General features: G+C 41.1%; 1 protein-coding gene across 3 annotated transcripts in view; it reads left to right on the forward strand.

Moving 5' to 3' along the window:
* Mon2 (MON2 homolog, regulator of endosome-to-Golgi trafficking) overlaps positions 1-16404 on the forward strand; it is an 82277-nt gene that overhangs the window by 35952 nt on the left and 29921 nt on the right. For all 3 annotated transcript variants that reach the window (XM_005397433.2, XM_005397434.2, XM_005397431.2), the window contains 7 exons: positions 1119-1220; positions 2305-2415; positions 3768-3943; positions 6040-6202; positions 8163-8456; positions 9820-10018; positions 13857-14485. In XM_005397433.2, coding sequence (XP_005397490.1) covers positions 1119-1220; positions 2305-2415; positions 3768-3943; positions 6040-6202; positions 8163-8456; positions 9820-10018; positions 13857-14485 — 1674 coding nt within the window. The remainder of the gene's footprint in view (positions 1-1118; positions 1221-2304; positions 2416-3767; positions 3944-6039; positions 6203-8162; positions 8457-9819; positions 10019-13856; positions 14486-16404) is intronic.

Raw genomic sequence — 16404 nt, forward strand, 5'->3', positions numbered from 1 at the left:
ATACATGAGTGACCTACTGAAAAATCATTAACTCTTCTCAATGGTTGTTGTAGGAAACACATAATAATAAACATACATCCATTTATGAAATAGGATAGGAACATTACAAACTTTACACAGTTATGGATAGATTAGTAGGAAGATATCAATGGCTGCTGTAATAAATCTCAAACTTTTGGATTGGAACCCATTTATGTCTCATTCCAAAATTCTATTCTTAACCCCTTTGCAAATGGCTCTAAAGTTTGGACTGTATCAAAGTCAGATATGGAGGTTTTCAAAATTAGAATTGCTGACTACATTCTTGAGTAAAAATCTTCAGTGTGAGTCCTAGGCATCTGTTCTGGCTTTAAGTGGTACATATGAGTCCTGTTGTCACCACAGCTCAAACAAGGAGGGAGAGAAGGTAAAAGTAACCCCAGGCATCCCTGGGAGGGACTTACTATGTGCCAGGCATTTTCTGACAGGAGGTAGTTTCTATGTTCTATTTATTTCCATTTTGCTGCCTTAAAAACATTCAGTAGAGGGAGTAACCCAAGGTTCTGTAGCTATTAAATGGTAGATTTAAAACTTCATAGACATTAGTCTTACCCACTTATGTTATCTCATTTCTAGAACATGAATTTTTCTGCCACCCTAAATTTCAGGGTATCTGCCCGTTAGCATTTGCAAGAAGGGTCAGCCGAGTCATGTTTGTCTTAAAATCTCAATGGACTTAGTTTCCCGGCTTCTGCTGGGAAAGAAAGGTGCTGTCAGAAATTTCCAACGGTGCATAGGAATATAGACTTAAAAACGTTTGGATGTTTAGATCTTCAGAACAAGTGCTCTATTTTAGACACCCTCTGTGTGAAGTACAATTTTTGGATTTTTACCCTGCTTCTATTAAAAATTTTTTTCCTAAAATCATTTTCTAGCTAGGAGCTATTCAGGATACTTAAAGATGGCAGAAGAGCTTGCCTGGTGGTAGCAGGGTTTGTTTTGTGTATTGCTCACATTATAAATGCTAACTCATCGTATTTTAACCACAGCTGTGCTCGTCAGCATAGTCTCAGTTTTATTGTAGTCAAAATGTTAAGGATTCTCCCTGTGACATTAAAATGAGTATGTTTTCCTCCTAGGAGCCATCGCTTTTTGCTGTTGCCAAATTGTTAGAAACTGGTCTAGTGAATATGCACCGAATAGAAATTTTATGGCGCCCTCTAACTGGCCATTTGCTTGAGGTAAACTCTCATACTTAAATATATTTAATGTTTTATTAATAAAGAAGTGTACACTGAACTGATTCCAGATAACCGTTCCTAGTCTTCCTTTCTTGACCCTGTACTTAAGTCTGTATGTTTTAATCAACGACTAAAGTTGTGTGGTGATTGGTTAGGTGAAGTAGTGGTTGTTTTTATTGGCTGAAAGTAAGTGAAAATTTTAAAGTGAGAAGTCCCAATGAAATCAGCTATCAGCTCGACACCCCTTTCTTCATTATACAGTCTCTTAATTCACCTCGGCTTCGGGTCCTGTAGTTCTGAAACTTCAAGGCAGCCGGGGCTGAGAATTAGCATTGAGCACTGCGTACAGCGTTTGCTGCAGCTGTGAGGGAACCTCCGTTGGCGTCAGTAATTACAGTGCCAGCGAATCGCGTCCTGTGTTCAGCTTGTGGTGACTCTTAATCGTTAGCTGCTTCTTAATAACTAGCTGCTTCTGTTAATGCGTGTATTTGTGTACAGTTCAGTTTTTTAGCTTAGAATGGTCATTTTGTTACTTTAGAAACCCGAGATATTTCTTAGTAAGAAAAAGACGCAAATTCTTCCCCTATTGGAGCACCTCATCAAATGCCAACAAATAAGGTTTTTAAATTTTTATCACAGTTTTGATTATGGAACTAAATTAGAACCTTAGTCCTAAGGCTGGGCATTCGGCTCTTGCCTGACGTGGATTCATGGACACTGGGCTCTGTCCCCAGTACCACAAAGGGAAAAACAAATCAGAAGAAAACAAAAATCCCTCAGTGTTAGCTTCCTTCGTTTGTGTACTCTGATGGTATATCCTTTGCTGTCTTGAATCCTGTGACTTTAGTTTCACTTTTTTTCTTTTGTCTCTCTATTGCTTCCTCTTGCCCTTATTCAGAAGGTAAGCTTACTGACATTTTGGATTTTATTGTTCTTCAAACCCTTATGAACATATGAAGCAATTTTTAAAATGTGAAAACAGAAAATGCAGTGCTTTAATTTTTCTTTCTCAAATTGATGTATGACTTGTACGTTACGTATACAAGGTAAATACTTAGCTTTTGTTCAACATGTGAACCTGCAGGTCTGCCAGCATCCAAACTCTCGCATGAGAGAATGGGGCGCGGAAGCTTTAACTTCGCTCATTAAAGCAGGACTAACATTCAGTCATGAGCCTCCGCTTTCACAGAACCAGGTAAAAAAATACTCAATATAAAATCATCCTCTCTGTAAATAACCGTTTCTTAATTTACCAAATAATGGATAAGCTAGTAGAGTTCTTTAAAACTTACTAGTCTGTTTTATATGTAGACTATGGATCTGGCACATCTTTTGTGAGTGACAGCAGTTCACGATTACCTGCAGTTGGTTTTCTGGTCTGCAAGTTTCTTTCTTGATGAGGTGCTTAAGGCGTCCCTTCAGAGTCGTCTTTGCTTTGGTCCTTACTTGTCCGATTGTTTCCCCTCACTGCCCTCATGTGGGGAGAAAACAGATGTCAGAAGCAGCGAGCGCACTGAAGTAGATTTTGTCAGGGAGTCTTCGTCCTGTCTTTATCATTCACGGGCGTCTTACACGGTTTGAAAACCGCACCGCAGTCTCGGTGACCGAGCGCTGAGTGGGGAAGAGGAGTCACGACTCTTTCCCTCGTCCCTCTCCTCTCAGCGCGTTGTCACTGTCTCTGCACGTGGGTGTGACACACAGTTACCCAGCACAGCTCTTGGGACGGAGTGATGAGCGAGGCGGCAGAGCTCGGTGCCGTACAGAGTTAAATCCTGGTGATGGCAGGTTTCCTCCCCTGAAGCCCCTCGTCCGTTTACCCTTCAGCGTCCACGGGAGAGCTTGGTGCGGCGTGTGTGGTCAGTGAGCGCGGTAAATGAGTCCTTAGGGAGGAGAACGGTGAAACGCAGCGGGCGCTCTCACAGGACGAAGGGCTGGAACTGTGTCTCCTTTGCTGTCCAGCAAATGTGCTTTTGTACCCTCTTCGTTGGTGCCTGGCGTACTCACATTGACACATATTCTAGCTCTTACTATGTCACACTTAGATTTTTTAATTTTAATAAATACGAAATACTTTAACAACATAAATGAAAGGTAATTGGGAATTGTTTTTCTTTCTGCAAATATGGGTAGACATGTATTTCCTTTAATGACAGTCATTTCTATATGGTTCTATATTTAATATTTTTTAAAGTAATAGAATTATCCTTTTATTCTGAAACCTGATGTCTTGAGTGTCTTTTTCTGTCTTACATAAAAATAGATGACAAAATAACCCTGTAGTGATTAATGTTGAAGATGCTTCTTCGATGCTTGCTTTAATAGAAAATTTTCTGTTTCCCTGGTGTGAGTGGAGGTGAATTTGGACCTGGAAAGCACCACGCGGGCACGGTGGCACGCACCCTAGGTCTAGCACGCGGCAGGCGGAGGTGGGAGGCCACCCAGGTCCAGGGGCTGAAGATCGGAGTAGGCAGCAGAGTGAAACTGTTCAAGAAAACCAAAGCAGCCTTTTGAACTTCTCTTCCTAACGAGCTTCGCGCCCCCTTTCAGAGGCTGCAGTTGCTTCTGCTGAACCCACTGAAGGAGATGTCCAGTGTTAACCACCCAGACATGCGGCTCAAGCAGCTGGAGTGCGTGCTGCAGATCCTGCAGAGTCAGGGAGACAGTCTTGGGCCCGGGTGGCCCTTAGTTCTTGGAGTCATGGGAGCAATCAGAAACGATCAAGGGTAAGTGTGTGAAGGCAGTACCCCGGAAGTAGTAAGGATGGAAGATGAGTCGACCCTGAAATCCCGCAGTAGTGGTAATTTTTGTGCGCCCTTCTTGCTAAAGTCCAGCATCTGTAGTAATGTTTCTTAACCCTACCCGCAGTGGTTATGTGGAACTCTTAGATACTACCTTCATACAAAGATACTACCTATGTTTTAAAAGGTTGGAAAAATTTCTGTTTATTTGACGTTTGTGTTAAAACACAAGGTTCTGCTAGGTGTGGTTGTGCACACTTGTAATCCCAGCACTCAAGAGGCTGAGGCAGGAGGATTGCTGCAAATACAGGGGCAGCCTGGGCTGCAAAGTGAACTCAAGGCTGGCCTGAACTCCATAGCGAGATCCTGTCTCAAAAACACCAAATATATATATAAGGTTCTCACTTACATTAATAAGCCAGTCTAACAAATTTCAGAACCAAAGACTGAATTTTGTTTTGTTAAAACAAATATTTGGTACTATGCAAAGTAAAATAACTTCCCTATATGTCTTAGAAAACCTAAGAAATGGCTTTAAAATGACTTTTTAAATTACTTTATTTATTCAACATGTATTCTGTGCTTGGCGAATTCCAAATACTATGTTTGGTAGCTATTCTGAGTACACACATTAGAAGCAGAATCCCAGTGGGGAAGCAGTAGTTCGTTATGCCACAAAACAAGGCTGCAGTGGGAAGAGGGCCAAGCCAGAATTACAAAGGACTCTCATGCTGCCACAAGCTACTGGATGGACCTTGAATGCACTCGGGAGACATTACAGGGCTTTTGAGCAGAGGAGCGGGGCAATGAGATCTGCATCTGATATGCGCTTGATACCGCTGCGCAGCAGAACGGGGTGGAGGGTGAGACGGGAGAGCCGCTGAGTGCTCTTCAGAGCGAGGACGCGCACTGGAGCTGGTACAGATGACCGCAGGGGCGGAGGGGGACGCAGGCAGCTTCGTGGTTGCTGCTATCGGGGACTAACAGGGAGCCTGAGAAAGAGCACGCGCGGCGGGGCGGAGGGGCGGAGGGGCTCGTGTGTTTCACTGACAGTAGAGCGCGAGCGTGGGGGTGTTGGTCCGCAGCGCTGCCCTAGGGTTCCCGCTCTTTGGATGACTGACGATGGTGTTTTTAGATGATGGAGCTGCTTCAGACCACTGAGGAAAACCAATTTTTTCTTAAGTATTTGTGGTAACAAATTTCCCTAAATATTATGAAATATTGAAATTATTTAAAGGATGAGTTTAGATCAAGTTAAAACTGTTTTCACAACTTACATGCAGTATGAAATACGGCGTTGTAAGGACGAAGTGAGTTAATACGTGGGAAACAGTGTAAGACATACTAAGCACCCAGTGAGCGGTACTTGTATAACTGTGCATTTCATTCTTTAACACCTGAATTTTTCTCCAAAACAAATTTCCTTCACTTGAAATTCAAAGTTCACTCTTCTCGCCAACTCGATGTGGAATTTTACATTCCTTTGGAGATTTCAAAATCATAATGGTATAAATATAAAAGAGTGAGGAACTTGTTTTCATTAGCTGAGTAAATGCTGTTTATGTACATGTGCTAGGCAGTAGGTAGGATATGGACACAGCCAGGTGGTAGCCCAACCTGTGATCCCAGCACTTGGGAGGCTGAGGCAGGAGGATTGCCATAGATTTGAGGCCAGCCTGGGCTACATAGGGAAACCCTGTCTACAAAACAAAACAAAACAAAACAAAACAAAGCATAACATATGGATATAGTAGTGGAAAAGTAGCTATGGCCAACTTCCCATTCTTCTTCATTGTCTTAAATTTTCTTTGGTTAGTTGGTGCAAAATACAAATAGAAATAATGTGCTAACACTGATTTTCTTTTCTTGTTTTCTTTAACCTGATTTTATTGATTATTACCTGGGAGGTTCTTTAACTTGTTTAAGTATATCTTCTTAATGCTAAAGTACTATATCGTGTGTTGGGGAGGATTTTTTTTTTTTTGCTAAAGGTTAAAAATTTGCACTGTTCAAATGATTATAAGGTGTTTATTCTAACACCTTTCTTTTAACTCGTCTGTCTGTATTTCATTGTGTTTCAGAGAGCCCTTGGTGCGGACTGCATTCCAGTGTCTCCAGTTAGTTGTTACCGATTTTTTGCCAACAATGCCTTGCACTTGCCTGCAGATAGTTGTAGATGTTGCAGGTAGCTTCGGACTTCACAACCAGGAACTTAACATTAGTTTAACTTCAATAGGGTTATTGGTAAGTATCATCGCCTTTAAGATAATTTAAAAATTACTGTTAATGCAGTTGTGAGTAAATACCAGGCCAATACAGATTAAGCTATATGGAAATTTTAAAAATGACTTTTAAGTACCAAACATGTTTTTTCATGAAGATTGATTGATTAGTGCCAGGAATTGAACTCAGGACCTTGCACTTACCAAGCAGGTGCTTGTGCCACCGAGCTATATCCCTGGCCCTCATGAAGATGCAAATAACATCATTTAAGAAAGAAGTAATTAACTGTAGAATATTTGGAATAATTTTGACATATGAAGCTGAAGTTCAACTGACAAGCTTTGTCAAAAGGATTTAGTAAACAAATAGTATATATAAGAGAAATCACTAGTTCACTTTAGGACAGGGGATATAGCTCAGTGCCACAGCACCTGCTTGGCAAGGGTGAGGTTGTGAATTCTGTTCCTGGTAGCAAAAAAAAGTGCAAAACTACTTCACTTTAGTGTGGAGGTGAACTGACTTTATATATTACTTTAATAACATTTCCATAGGCTACTTATTTAGGAAATAAAACTTCAGTTTACGTAGTCCTGTAGTCTGTCAGCAATATTCTATATTGATTATTAAGAGACAACACGTATAACAGAAGAACTTAGGCTCTGGGAATGACCTTGAATGTAGAAATAATAAAATCCAAATTAGGGTATTGTTACTGTTATGTGAAGTAAGCGTAGAGAGAGCTATTCCACTTTGTTGTTGTTGTTCTTGTTGTTGTGATGCTGATAATGGAACCCCATGAGGGACAAATGTTACTTAAAGGCAATTTTAAAAGAATCTTTCAAGTGTATATTATACCTGAGAAGTTTTATAAAGTCCAACTTAAAATTTTCCTCACAAGCTAGGTAAGGTAATAGTCAGCTTTTTGTCGGTGTGACCCCTGTACCTGAGGAGAACAGCTTAGAGGAGGAAAGATGCATTATGGCTCAGGGTTTCGGTAGCTTCAGTCCATGGTTGGCCGGTTCTGCTGCCGTAGGCTTGAGGTGAGGCACAGCAGCACGGTAGAATGGCCTGATGGAGTAATGCTGCTCACGTGGCAGCCAGGGGGCGGGGACACACACACACACACACACACACACACACACACACACACAGCAGGGGGGAGGGAAGAGGGGAGGGAGGGAGAGACTCAGAGGGGGGTGAGGGGATGAGGAGAGCGTGTATGTTCAGAGGTGCTCCCAGTGACCTCCTTCCTCCAGCTGTGCCCCGCTCAGCTCTGAATTCGTCAATGGATTGATCCAGTAATGAAGTCAGCACCCTTCGTGTGTGAGTGTTCGGGGGACACTTTACATTTAAACCATAATTCTGTTAAAAATGTAATCATGGAAAATTATAAGCATGTTATCTATGAGATTGCTCCTAAAAAGTGGTTCAGTGTTAAATTACTGCCAGATATCTCCTCCTTTATTTTACGTTTATTTTCACAGTATTGATCCTGTTAGATTTTTACCATAATTATCCTAAGTCTTAGTACAGTCATAGGTATGTTTGGAGAAAATAGTTGTCTTTTTATATGAAATTATCAATTTATTGTTGAATTATACCAAGGAATTGCTCATATTTTCATTATGATAGTAGTGGTATTATAATTATGTTCTTTATAGTTAACAATTATTATATTTAGGTAGTGTATACATTAATACATTCAAATTCACTATATCATTCTCCTTGTTTTTCTATATACAGCTGAAATTTTTAATAATAAAAACAGTAAAGGCAGAACAAAATTGCTCCCCCGCATTCTTGTAAAATCAGATCAAAACACTGACAGAGGAAGAAATGTTTCCATTGACTCTATTCTAGTAGGAAAGAGAATTCTGAAGTAATTTATTTAAAGCTTTACTCTGGAAGGTAAACAGCCACATTAGTTTGTGGGGTTTTTTAATCTGGAAATAAAGTGATATTTTTCTACTTTTCCTTTTAGTGGAATATTTCAGATTATTTCTTCCAAAGAGGGGAAACTATTGAAAAGGAGTTAAATAAAGAAGAGGCAGCACAGCAAAAGCAGGCAGAAGAGAAGGGAGTGGCTCTGAACCGGCCTTTCCACCCCGCACCGCCGTTTGATTGCTTGTGGCTGTGTCTTTATGCAAAGCTGGGCGAGCTGTGTGTGGACCCCCGCCCTGCTGTCAGGAAGAGCGCGGGACAAACTCTGTTTTCTACAATTGGTGCACATGGGACTTTGTTACACCACTCAACCTGGCACACTGTTATCTGGAAGGTACTGTGAAGTAGCTTGGGCGCTCAGCTTGTAACTGAGAAGTGCTTTCACAGTATTTTTCCAATTCAACTTGTTATGTAATTTTTTTTTTTTTTTTGAGACAGGATCTTGATATGTAGTGCAGGCCGGCCGTGAACTCGCTTATGTAGCCCAGGCTGGCCTCAAACTCACGGCAATCTTCCTGCCTCAGCTTCCCGCATGCTAGAATTATAAGCATGCACCACCACGCTTGGCTATTTTGTAATTTTTAAAAAGAATGTGCATTTAAAAAGAAAATACTTAGGCTTTATCATGGGTCAGATTGCCATATTGTCATATTTCAAATTCACTTTCTGTTTCAACTCTGTGCCCTGCGTCCAGATCACGAACATGCTTGTCTCCTTTTTTTAAACTAATATTCTCTCTGATTTGTGTTTTTCTTTCAGACAGCTTCAGTTTTACCATTCTTGTTGCCTAATTCTCAGTGATTTCTTTCTTCGTCATCTCCCCTGCATTCCTTTATCCCTTGTAATTTGATATTAAGATTATCTGGTGTCATGGTCTCTTTAACATCATGGAATGACAGAATTACCTAGCGACCTTGTTAAAGCACAAGTTCCTGAGCCACTTTTATTCCTCTCCTTGCCTGCGCAGACCTACGGAGTCCCTGATTTCTGTTCCTGGGGGTGGAGCCTGGGAGTTTGTTTTCAGTCTGGTTTCTGGGTGATGCTGGTGCTGCTGGCCCAGAGAGCACACTCTGAGAAGCACAGACCTGGTCCGTGGGCCGGGCGCATCTGGCCCCCAAGCTTTTTGGCCCAGGCCCAGTCCTGTCCTACTCATTTTCGGGCAGCATTTAATGCCGAGGATGATTTTCTTCTTAAAACTTTCTTTCCCTTGCTTCTGTTTCAGTGCCTGTGTCTGTTCCTCTCCTGAGGTTTTTTTATGTTTTTTTGCCTTACTGCCTGTACATGTAAATATTCCTGAAGTCCCAACTAGTTCTTGCTTACGAATGTTTTTTAAAGCACCCTGTCGAGTCCTGGAGTGTTAGTTGTAACCTTGGTCCGGTTGTCTCCCATAATTATATTTTTGCCTGGATTCCTCTCCTTACCTTTGTTTTCTTTTTTACACATCACCCTACAGATAACTCCTTTGATAACTCAGGAAGCCTTAGATGATGTTCAGTTTACAGTTTACTTAGCTTTTTTCATTTGGCATGGCCTTACAGGTAAACTTAATATATGATTACCTTTATTGGGCAATGTCTTCTAACGTGTTGGAACGATAAGATTGTCAGGTATATTTTTGGTATATTTTTGTGTTTTTTTGTGTTGTTGCTTCAGCTGTATTGTAGACACTTTTAAAATGACATTTTTATAATGTTTAGGTTCTCTTTCATTTATTGGACCGAGTTCGAGAATCTTCTACCACTGCAGATAAAGAAAAGATTGAATCTGGAGGTGGCAATATTCTTATTCATCATTCAAGGGACACAGCAGAGAAGCAGTGGGCTGAGACCTGGGTGTTAACATTGGCTGGAGTGGCCCGAATCTTCAATACTAGAAGATACTTACTGCAGCCTTTAGGTATCTGTACATTTGCTTTCTCTGATTATGCAAGTAACTTTTGTTAAAGGAAACGTAGAACGAATAGAAAACTCTCTTAGAATTCGTGGGCAGTGTTACTACTCAGGAACAGTGAGTCTTAACTTACGGTCCTCATGGTTACGTGCGGTGTGCGCATGGGCACGCACGTTTTCCTTACTTCATTGAGCAAATTTCAGTGTCCGCATATTATGGGCTAGGGTCCTGATCATACTTTCTCATCGCTGGGACGATGTACCTGACAGGCACAGCTCACAGGAGAGGTTTATTTTGGCTCATGGCCTTCTGAGGACGCAGTCCGTAGTGTGCTGGCCCCGAGGCAGGGAGGGTGTGGTGGCAGGGTCTGGCAGGGGACAGCTGCTCACTCCTGACAGGCAGGAGGCAGAGGAAGCAGGCGCCGAGAGGGAGACGGGCCCTTCTGAGTCACAGCTCCGGTAACCCACGTCCCGCCAGCCCCACCTCCTGACGGCGAGTCACTGCGGCGCCTCCATAGCCCAGTCCCCGTCCGAAGCCCTGACTGAGCGCGTGAGACACTCTAGACCTAAACGGTAGCAGCCGGTCTTTGGAGATGCAGTGAGGAGCAAAGTCCTTCCTGCTCACCATCCCAGTGATCCGTGCTACAAAGGGGTGCGATGCATTGTGAGCTCAGAATAGGTGTTTGACCTTGCCAGGGAGGGCTAAGTAACCTTTGCTGAGAAAGTCCTGTCTTAACCGAAATTCGAAGGGTGAATAGGAGTTCACCAGGCAGGGGTGAAATAAAGTGAGCAAGACCTTGTAAACAGATCGACAAAAGACGGAAGGGAGAGGCTGGTGAGGACCCAAGCAGGTCTGAAGGCCTGGGTTAGAATGAAGAGGGTAAGGGAGAGAGCTGCAGAGTAGAGAGAGGCCAGCACCCTTCAAGTGTGTGCAGAAGTTCGGATTTCACCCTAAGAGGCAAAGAAAACACTACTGCTAGGTTTTAATTCATGCCGTGATGTGATTAGATACAGAGTTCAGAAAGATAACTGGTCGGTGTCTAGACTGGAACGATGGCGGAAGGGTGACAGGTACTGTTAGGTGGACAAGGACACTTAGACAGATCAGGGGTTCTCCAGCAAGGTCAGCGCCCCACGAGACGCCGCTGGGAGCACGCCTGTCACATCGGGGAAGGGATGGGTGCTGTTGCCGTCGGCAGGGGTCCTGCAAAGGCCGAGGACGCGCGCTGCCGTGCGCACAGCGGATTCCTCTAACAAAGATGACCGGACCCAAACGCCAGTAGAGCAGAAGCTCAGGAAGCCGTGCGTGCGGACTAGAATCCTTTCAATTTCGGCGGCAGTGGCGGAAGTAGAGAGGCGGTCAGAGTTGGAACTTTTTACATAGTTGTGACTGTGCTGAACATATTTTTCTTTCTTTTTTTTTATATTTGGCTTTTTAAAACCTCCTTATGTTAAAGGATATGAGCAGCTACTTTTTCCATAGTGGCTTTTATGTTATTCATATACACTTTGTTGTCTTTTGCCCTATAAAAAATAACTTACAGAGTGTGATCCATTATATACTTTAGGGCTTCAAAAATAATTTTTTAAGTCTTAAGTTTTCTTTTCATCCAAAGTTTATGTCCAGTGGAACGTATAAATTTTAAATGTGCATTTGTTGAGTTTTAATAAATTAAACATTTTAATATAGTTAGTCTTTTAAAAGCTAAGAAGTAATAGATACAGATTTAGATTTTTCTGAAATGAACTTGTAAGTCAGTTCATGTGGCTTTGACAATTTTTTTATAATTTGAAGACTAGAAAGTTGTATAATTACTATAGAATATGGTTGTGTTTACAAAAGGAACTTCAGCCTGGATGTAAAATTCGTCAATAGGAGAACTGCAGGATTTTCACCTCGGGTGACACAGAATATTCTAAACCTGAGTTTAGGTTACCACTCTGGTTGGCGAATGTTGTGTTTTATCAGATTTTTTTAAAACTATGATGGTAACAGGTAGAAGTGTTTCTTTAAATATTTGGTAGTTTTAAGATATAATTTGTCATAACTTTGAGCAGCTTACTTTTAAAATCTGTTTTTTATTGTATATAAATTATATATCAATTTGTAAGGAAAACCGTACAGAGGGGAAGCTGTTTAAAACTGTGCAAGTGTTATATTTGTCCAAAATAGGGAGACTAGTACCAGTTGCTTCGTATCAGACTTACTTTCAGCATTTCTGTTAACTGAATGTTTCCTCAGGCATTTGGGTTTCCCTATTTAAGGAAAAAATCTAGTCACAGTCTCTGCAAAATTAGAAGTCTTTAAACCTTGATTGCTTACTTTATGTACTTAATAGCCTACTTATATTAAGCTACTTGGGAAAAAAATACCAATTTCTCTGGCTTTTGTGTAATTGTAGTGTAAATATGTAGATAATTATTCATAGTATTAACAAAACTGCAGCGTTCTCTCAACCCCTGCTCTGCTGACATGGGCAGTGGACATGATTTCACACAAAAGGAATAAAGTCATTGTGAAGGGACAGTTTGTTTACTGTTTATTTTGGTACTGAGGTTTGAATCTAGGGCTTTACACATGGTGGGCAGGAAACCAGCCCAGTTTATTTTCTATGGTGTGTTTTTCTCTTGGTAAGTCAGTGTTACGAGAAAAAAATGTTCAAGAAAATCAGAACATAAAGTTAGGATTTATGGAGTCTGAGGTACTGAGGATTTATGGAGTTTATTTTAAAATATTTAGACTATTAAAATATGCAGCATGTTGTTACAAATTCTGCAGTGCTGGTTTTTATTTTGCTCTTCATAATTTGGGTGTCTCCTATAAGAGAAGCCATGCAGTATATAAGCTTGGGTGCGCAATTTATGTAACCTAACACGATGGTCTGAGGTGCATGTGTGTTCCTACAGATGACAAGAGTTTATGTTATTTAGTGGTAGAGTAGTTCTCCATTATGTGTAAATACCGTATTTTCATTATCCATTCGACTGTTGATGGCTGTGTCTGCTGCTTCCAAGATTTAGCTGTTACGAATTGTGACATAAACATGGGTATGCATGTATCGCTGTAACATGATTTCTTTTAACTTTTTACGTAGGAGAGAAATAGCAAGGTCAAATGGAATTTCTGGTTTTAGCTTTTGAGGAATCTCTACATCGCTGTCTACAGTGGTTGTACTGGATTACATTCTCACCAACAGTATAGAAGGCGCCCCCTCCGGCTTACCAGCCCCTTGTAATTTGATTTTTTGATGACGGCCATTGTTTCTGGGGGAGGGTAGAACCTTGGTGTTTTAGTTTGGGTTTCTAGCATTTGTTCATGTACTTAGTGGGCATTTGTACTTCTGTGAACTGTCCATTTCACTTCCCATTTTTTGATGAGGTCTTTTATCTGGGAGGCTGTATTTTTTGAGTTCTTTATGTTTTAGATGTTACTCCAGTGATTAAGAATGAGAACATTCCATGCAGCGGTTAGTAATGGTAAGAGGACAGACCGATGGTACCACTGCAGCGCCTTCGTTTCACGCTTGTTGGTTTTTATTCTGTTCTTTGCAGTGCTAGGAAGCGGTATAAACCTACATACATTTATAGTTTAGTTCTTTAGACTAAAAGAATGTTTGATGTACCCATTTTTGAAACTCTTTTCAGTGTCCTTTATCCTTATATTGAAAAAAATTCTTTTTGAATTGGATTTCTGGATTGTGAGGATTTTAATTCATGTTATTAGTACTTTAATACCTAATTATTTTTTCCTACTTTTATGAGAATTTAAGCAGAAAATATCTAATATTAAGGGAAAGTTTGGTCGTTTATGCGTTGCTTTTTCTCCCCCCCCCCCTTTAATACAGGAGATTTCTCAAGCGCTTGGGACGTTCTTCTTGACCACATACAGTCGGCAGCACTCAGCAGAAACAATGAAGTATCTCTTGCTGCTCTGAAAAGCTTCCAGGAAATTTTACAGATTGTGTCCCCCGCCAGAGACTCAGATAAGCCGGAAACACCTCCTGTAGTTAACGTCCCTGTGCCTGTCCTTATAGGTCCCATGTCAGGCCCTGGCCTGAGCAGGCCATTTGTAAGAACAGATTCCATTGGAGAAAGACTGGGAAGATACGGTAGCTCTGAGCCACCCGTGGTTACCGATGAGCTGGAAGATTTGAATCTCTGGTGGGCTGCATGGAATACCTGGTACAGAATTGGCTCCGAAAGCACTAAGCCTCCTGCCACTTTCGATAAACTAACCTTTATTCCTAGCCAGCCCTTTCTTACAGCTTTAATTCAGATATTTCCCGCCCTCTACCAGCACATAAAGGCTGGCTTCAGCATGGATGACTTGCAGAAGCTGGGGGTCATTCTGCACAGCGCGGTTTCGGTCCCAATAAGTTCAGACGCGTCCCCTTTCATCCTCCCATCCTACACCGAGGCTGTTCTGACGAGCTTACAGGAGGCGGTGCTTACAGCTTTGGATGTTCTCCAAAAGGTAATACACTTTCTGTGGCTGTTTTAGCAGTAATGCACATAGTTTCCAGAACTTTTTTACGTTGCTGTATCTTTTTGGGGGTAAGTTCTGGATCATCAAGAGTGCTGTGTAATTATTTTGAGGTAAATTCAAGATTGTTAAGATCTGAGTACTTTCAAAACTTTAAATTTTCTGATACTTTCAAGAAGGTAGTTGGGATATGTAGTTAGTGTTTAAGAAGCTGCCTGCATATTCTCGTACTGTTCATGAGCGCTTTGGGGATAATAACGAGGTGCTTTTATGACTAGGATTTAATAAACATCGGCATATTTTGATATGTCATCTGTACTGAAATTTACTTGTGAAATTGTGGAGAGCCTATACTTAGAAAGCATAAATGTTTAAAATGTTTTTCTTAGAAATTTTATTTATTCATTTAAATTTTTTTTAGAAATTTTTAAAATATATTTAAGCCACATATGTTTTGTTGCACAAAAAAAACAAAAAGAAAATTAAACATCTAAAAATCATTCAGCAAATCCAGATTGGAACCAAGGCTGGGTAATAAGAGGGTTTTTAGATTATCAAGAAAACTGATGGTGTAATTCAAAACTATGAGAATGCGAAAAAACAAACAAAAAAACAAAACCGGAGTAGCCACCCATGTAAACACAGCAGCTAAAACATTGTAATGAAGTTAAAGTAGAAATAGACTCTCACCATGCCTGTTGTCAGCGGTCATTTGTGAGCGCGCACCTTGCTTTTCTGTGGGGTGGTTGCTCGCACGCAGTGGGGATGATGAGAACGCTCCCTGTAGGAACGGTGAGCCCTCTGTCAGCCGCCGCGACTCCTTCCATTGCCTCTGGAGATGGTGTAGGTGAGCGGTAATTCTCACGTCACCCAGGTGCACTGTACAGGGAAACACATTCCAGAGAAACTTAAAATTTAACAGAATCGGTCATTTTTTGAAAATTATTATGTGGGGATGCTGGGGATTTAGCTCAGCGGCACAGCACCTGCCTGGCAACTGCAAGGTCGTGAGTTTGATTCCCAGTACCAGAAAAAAACCAAAAAAATAAAAAATTAAAAAAAACTTATTACTTGGGTATTGGTTTTCACAATTGAAGTTAAAGTAATTGCTTTTAATTTGGAAAAAATGAAAGTGACCTAATTACTTTTTCTCTCAATTGGGCATAAAAATAAATTGCTTGTCAGTTATCCTAGAGGGAATGAAAAGTATTTTTCTATCAGGAAAAAAATCTGAAGCTTTTTAAGAATTGTCATAAATCCAACTCGCATATTTGATTCTGATTTTTATCTGGCTGTTCAAGAAAATAAAGAAGAGGGGCCAGGAATATAGCTCCAACAGTACAGCGCCTGCCTGCAAGCTCAAGGTCCTGAGTTCAATTCCCAGTACCAAAAAAAAAAAAAGAAGAAAGAAGTATATGCTTTTAAGCTGGGCATAGTGGCACATGCCTGTAATACCAACACTCAGAGGCTGAGGCAGCAGGATTGCTACAAGTTTGAGACCAGCCTGGGCTACAAAGTGAGCTCAAGGCCAGTCTGAACTGCATACTGAGACCTTGTCTCAAAAAGACCAAAAAAGGGGCTGGGGATTTAGCTCAGCGGCACAGCGCCTGCCTGGCAAGCGCAAGGTTGTGACTTTGGTTCCCGGTACCAGAAAACAAACAAAAAAAGACCAAAAAAAACAAAACTTGGTTTTAGGGCTAGGAGTATAGCTCATGTAGGGATATAGCTCCCTAGTGGAGCATTTAATTGCCTAGCATGTGTGAGGCCCTGGATTTAATCTCTAGTACTGCAAAATAAAAACCTTGTTGATTAAAGATTCGGAAAATGAATTACTCATACAGCTACTAGTACTTACATTCTGAAACTTCGGAAACTTTATTGTTCATTTTTATCGATTGTTACCATTTTTC

The sequence above is a fragment of the Chinchilla lanigera genome, unplaced genomic scaffold, assembly GCF_000276665.1.
Source record: "Chinchilla lanigera isolate Chin_1 unplaced genomic scaffold, ChiLan1.0 scaffold00057, whole genome shotgun sequence".
In the NCBI taxonomy this organism is placed as follows: Eukaryota; Metazoa; Chordata; class Mammalia; order Rodentia; family Chinchillidae; genus Chinchilla; species Chinchilla lanigera.